At 46.4% G+C, this 5,727-nt stretch overlaps 1 protein-coding gene across 1 annotated transcript; it reads left to right on the forward strand.

The window, feature by feature from the left end:
- Positions 1–454: 454 nt before the first annotated feature.
- On the forward strand, positions 455–4,797 carry MTRES1 (mitochondrial transcription rescue factor 1). Its single transcript, XM_063389738.1, has 4 exons — positions 455–580; positions 1,993–2,425; positions 3,249–3,321; positions 4,344–4,797. The coding sequence occupies exons 2-4, from the start codon at positions 2,001–2,003 to the stop codon at positions 4,518–4,520; spliced, it is 675 nt and encodes a 224-aa protein (XP_063245808.1). The 5' UTR covers positions 455–580; positions 1,993–2,000; the 3' UTR covers positions 4,521–4,797.
- Positions 4,798–5,727: the final 930 nt, after the last annotated feature.

Here is a 5,727-nt window from a genome sequence, read left to right on the forward strand (position 1 = left end):
GGGAGCGGCAGGAGCCCCTCTCGCCTCTGCCAGCTCCCTCCAGCGCCCGCTCCGAACCCGCGGGCACGGGTACAGAAGGGCAGAGGCAGCCCCAAATACCGGGAGGGAGGATGCCAAGAGGATGGAGCCACGCTTTCCTCGGCGGTGCCAACTATTAGGACGCGAAGCAACAGGCAGAAAGTGATGCACGGGAAGTCCCACCGGAACATGAAGAAGAACTGCTTGGGTAGCCGAGCACCGGAACAGTATGCCCAGAGAGCCTCCTTCATAGGAGATACTCAACAGCGTCTGGACACAGCCCTGTGCCCTGTGGTCTGGGATGATCCTGCTTGAGCAGGGAGGTTGGACCAGATGCCCCACTGACCCCCGCGGTGCCTTCAGCCGTGCCCGTTCTGTGATTCTGTCAGAGGCGCCTCGGCTCCCGGGCCGGCGGCCCCGGGGCGGAGAACGAGCGGCTCCGCCGGCCCCCGGCAGAGGGCGCCGAGCCGCGGCTGCGGCGGCTGCGGCTCCGCCTCCGGCGGGCGAGCGGCGGCGCAGGGACGGCGGCGCGGCCCGGGCCCGAGGCGCCCGCGCCCCACAGGTAACGCGGGCCTGGGCCGCCCCCGCGGCGGGGCCGGGCGGGCGCGCCGCGCTCCGGGGTGGCGGGGCCGGGTCGCGGCAGGGCCGGGCGGGCGGGCGGCGACCGGGCCCGTGCGGCCTCCCGGGGCCGCCGCCAGGGAAGGCGGGGCCACCGCCGAGCGCCCCGACGGAGGGTCAGGGGCCGGGGGCGCCCGGCGAGGCTGTGCCCGCCCCGGGGCTCCAGCGAGGCGCAGAGGGCGCGCTTCCTGAGCGGGCAGAGGCACGGGCCCTCCGGGCCGCTTGTGCCCGCTGGCCAGCGCGGAACAAACTGAGGTCGAGTGCTAAAAACAAGCAATAATATTTGTTTACGCGTTCAAATAACTCTTGGAATTTGCCCCCAAACTGAGGCCCGTGTCTTCTGCCATGGCTGTACCGTCCTACAATTCAATCTATATGTCATCTATTTTAAGTTCACATATTTAGATACAAGAAAAAGGGCCGGTGGAGGCGTGGTTATTTTTATTTGGCTAGAAATTGTCGTCGTTTATCAGGGTTTTTTTCTCAGCCACAAATACCGCCTCATTTCGTATTTCGGCAGGGGTCACTTGGGTGCGGGGACGCCAAACCAATCTCGTAAGGAAACACGTGTTTCCATGGGTGTAAGACCACGGTAAAAGCCAGCGCTGCACCCAGCTAGCAGGGACTGTAGATCACTTTCTGAGAGCGTTCAAAGACATCTGGGGTGTTTTGGGCGTTTCCACCTGCTTGTCCCAGGTTAGAGAGAGGAGCAGCAGCACCGGGGAGCTTTCGTGTGAGCCTGCTGTCGCCGGTGTCACTCGTGGTGTCACTCGCGGTGCGGTCCATGGAGCCGTGTTATTTCTGCCGAGCACCACCACGGCGCCAGTTCCCCTTTGGAGAAACGGGGGGACATTGTGCAGCGTCTGCCATGCAGGGGTGTTGTGGTCCAACTGAGGCTAAGCAGCTTTCGGCTTTTCTGGATTTGCTTGCTTGCAGTGTTCAGCAACTTGCTTGTATGGACAATGACTCATGATAAATAGAGATATGCCTGTGGCTTTTTATGACACAGATAGCAGTGTTTCTGTGTATTTTGTGAATTGTATTTCAGATATAGGGAGGAAAGTGCCACAAATATGTTTGGACAGTTAATGTTGAACACCAGAAAAGGAATTACAAGCAGAGTATTCCACTGGGCTTTTCCTGCATTTGTTTCTCATTTGGTGCCTTAGCTCTTCATAGTGTTGGTCAGTGTGTGAGAAAGTCAGATCATAAAGCCACTTACAGCCTTGTGCCTCACTGAATGGGGAACTGGATACTCATATTTTTGCAGTACCTGTTATGCCATATGCAGGGAAATCCTTCTAATCCATCAAAGCAGTTGCTCATTTTTACATATGAATGTTTCTTTTATTTTAGGTTATGCCATGACTGGCTTCAGACTCCCCATCAGCACTTTCAGAAAACTAAATGTCTGGTTCGGACTGTGGGAGAAATTTCCCTCAGATAAACTGTATCCCCCTTGGAGGAGAAGCTTATTCTATAGCTGTCAAGCAAGCACAGTAAACTACAGAGGATGTTTCATTTTTTCCCCAGTCAGACTCAGTGCCCTAAGACTCTCACCAGAGTGTATCTCAGTACTTTCTCTGCGGAACAAAAGCAGCAAAAGCTCTAAAAAGAGCAGGCAAAGCATACAAGAAGAGGAGGAAGAAGAGGATGAAGATGAAAGTGATTTGGAAGATGAATTTGAAAATGACCCCCATGTAGTAAAAGATTATAAGGATCTTGAAAAAGTCGTGCAGTCTCTTCGGTATGACGTGATCTTGAAAGCTGGTCTAGACATGGCAAGAAAGTAAGTACAGAAGAAACACCTTGCTAGTGAGAAAGATGTCACACATCTAAAATTTGATTTTTGATAACCTTTTATTGCTGGAATAACTCAGTATTTGTGGATGTGGGGGTTTTTTTGTGTAGCGTTTTTGAGTCTCTAAATATATGTTTTGGATGTATGGATGTTCCTGTTTATTTCACCCCACCTGCCTTGAAATGGTCTGATTTTGCTTTTCTCTGTCTGCAGTATTTCTAAGATTGCTGAGGAGGCATTTTATATAATTTACTGTCTATTTAAAATAAAGAAAATGCAAAATACTGTACTGAGTAATATGAAAAGGTCTAATTTGAGATTGAGGGAGTAAAATAATGCACTATTTAATGAATGGAGAAATAGGGGATAGTAAGTATGAGCTTCACAGTATAAGCTTCAACAGGTAAATATGCAGTCTATAAATGTATTACAGTGTTTGATCTAATGCAACCTGCAGAAGTCGGATATCACTATGTTGTTAGAACAGAATATTAGTATAACTTGACCACTTACGAATTACTAAACTGGCTGGTGCAGGAAAGGGGACGTTATTCATTGGATCTGTAGAAACAGCTTTTCTGGCACAGAGCAACTATATGCTATTATTTCATTTAATATCTTAAAGTAAAGACCATTTCTTTACTTCCAGTTAAAGTCTGAACTGACCTTAAGTGAAGGTGTCCTTTACACACCAATTAGAGTTGTGAAAATGTGCCGTGCCCATGAATGGTGGTGGTGTGTTTCTGCAAAGAAAAAATTTTACTTTGTTTACTGCACACTGTAACTGCAATAAAACCTTGTTTTTCTTCAGCAAAGTGGAAGATGCATTCTACAATAATGAACTCAGGCTGAATGGAGAAAAACTGTGGAAGAAAAGTAGAACTGTAAGCCTTTTAATTTTTTTTCTAATATATTACAAGAAAATAGCTAAGGCATGATCTCCTCCCTCTAGATGACTCTGCAAAGGTGAATGCACAGCATTGCTAACACCACTTCCGCCTGGGGGGGATGGTGTGACTATGGTTCCCGGGGTAAAACGTTATTCCCTAAGGCAGACAGGAAACCTGTGTAGCTGGAGAGTCAAATCTAAGGCTGAAAGTCAGGAGAAGGCAGCAAGGACGGAACATTAGAAGTTGCTGAAGGAAGTGATGATATGTATGCAAGGTTGATGGAGTAGGAATGATTAAATCTGAGATATTGGTGGAGCAGGCACATGATTAAAGAAAAAGAGAAAGTTTGATGATAGAAAGGGATGGAAGCTAGGGTAGCTGAGGGAAGGTTGTTGTACCTGTAATAGAGCACATGGAACCACAGTTAGGAGAGAGCCAGAAGGGTCACCAGACCTGTCTGCCAGCCCTTTCTTTATGTGGGGCTGGTCCTCAGTGGGGTCTCCTGTCATCAAAGGGCAATATGATGAGAAGTTTTGATTCCTGATCCCACAGAGTTAAGGCTGGTTTATGAGAGGTGTACTGCATCTGTGACCTTTGAGAGGAGCACAGGCAGTTGCTGAGCACTCTGTTCTTTGAAACACTTTAAACTGTTTTAAAGGCATGAACACGAGCTTTGCATTTTGCTGCTTTGTGTCTCTGTTGACAGAAAAAGATCGGTGGGAAGCACACTTCAGGAAAAAACCAGACATACATGAAACCTTTTTCAGAGAGTTAGGTGTTGGTTGTATAACATGGAGGGTGAAGCTCTTGGCAGGGAAGGTCAGGAGACAAGTAATTGCATATTGCCATGGCTTTCCTAGAAGTTCATAGCTGGAGGATCTATGATAGGGCTGGTATTGGCTGCCTTCCCCCTCTCCTGTGAGATAAGAATATTAAGTGGAAAGAAAGGAAGATTGCAGGCATTTGTTTTCCCCAGGGAATGTTTATAATCTCTCATCTTCTCTTTCTGTTTCCAGGTGAAACTTGGTGACACACTGGATCTCATAATAGGTGAAGATAAAGAAACAGGAGCTGCTGTAGTTATGCGGGTCGTCTTAAAAAAGTTATCTGACAAAACTGAAAGTGAAAAATACAAAGTGATTTTGAGGCGCTGGAAAAACTTAAAAGTGCCCAAACAGGATGTACTTAAGTAACAAGAGGTTGCATGTGGCAGCATAAGATTTTTGCAGAAAAACATATTTTTTTGTTAAATATGAATTTTGGTTGAACAAAATTACAGTACCCTTTTTTAAGGGCTTGTGTCAGAATGTTAGCTTGCTCTGCTGCTTTACATCAATAATCATGCAATAAAGCCTGTCACTTTTTGCTGTTAACTTTGTTTTGTGGTACTGTAAGTTAAAAGATCCAACACTTACATTTCCAGGAAGTTTCTTATAAATAAGGAACCAATAAAGACTGATTTGATCACTATTTAATTGCTGTCTAATTTTGTTAATCAGAAAGGTTACATTTAAGCTGACATCACATCAAGCAAAATAGCTTTATCTCTATATTCATGAAATAGTTAGGGCTAAAGCCCTCAATTATGTAAAATTGCTTCCTTTTTCATTATTTAATCTTAATTAAAGGTTAACAGTACCAACTCCATGCTGACATGTGCTGCTGCTATACCAAAATACAGCAGGATACTGATTGCAGTGGCATATTTCTAAGCAGGAGAACTTCATGGTGACAGAGAATCACAGACTCAGAATAGTTTATGTTGAAAAGGCAAGATCACTGAGTTGAGCTATTAACCCAGCACTGCCAAGCCCATAACTAAATTGTGTCTCCAAGTGCCACATGTACAAGCCATTTAAATACCTCCAGGGATGGTGACTCCACTTCCCTATGCAGCTTGTTAATTGCTTGACGACCCTACCAATGAAGAAATCTTTCCTAATGTCCAATCTAAAACTCACCTGGTGCAACTTGAGGCTATTTCCTCTTGTCAAACCACTTGTCTGGGAGAAGAGACCATCCCCATTCCCCACCACTCTCTGGGCCCAGGCATCCAGACAGGTTTTTACCCAGTGAACAAGTGCACCTGTCCAAGCCATAAGCAGCCAGTTTCTCAAGGAGAATGCTGTGGAAAATGTTGTCAAAATCTTTACAGAAGTCTAAGTAGACAACATCCACAGCCTTTCCCTCATCCATTAAAGAAGTTACTTTATCACAGATGCAGAGTTCCAGCCAAAGCTCTCTGTTCAGCCAGGCTAGTCTTCTTACCAGGTGTGTCAGGAAGTTAAGAGGAAATCATGATAGTGATACTCTGCTCTGATGGAGAAGACAGATCAGTGAGGAGCTCGTTGTAGTACTGCTGATTTTTACTGTTTAACCATGCAGAGGATGATGAAATAT

The sequence above is a fragment of the Prinia subflava genome, chromosome 2, assembly GCF_021018805.1.
Source record: "Prinia subflava isolate CZ2003 ecotype Zambia chromosome 2, Cam_Psub_1.2, whole genome shotgun sequence".
Taxonomy (NCBI): Eukaryota; Metazoa; Chordata; class Aves; order Passeriformes; family Cisticolidae; genus Prinia; species Prinia subflava.

Excerpts from the sequence above, each read along its gene's own strand:
- MTRES1 (XM_063389738.1), top strand. The coding sequence starts at position 2,001 with ATGACTGGCTTCAGACTCCCCATCAGCACTTTCAGAAAACTAAATGTC. Across the intron at positions 2,426-3,248 it reads GGTCTAGACATGGCAAGAAA|CAAAGTGGAAGATGCATTCT; the intron begins GTAAGTACAGAA and ends GTTTTTCTTCAG. Across the intron at positions 3,322-4,343 it reads TGTGGAAGAAAAGTAGAACT|GTGAAACTTGGTGACACACT; the intron begins GTAAGCCTTTTA and ends TTCTGTTTCCAG.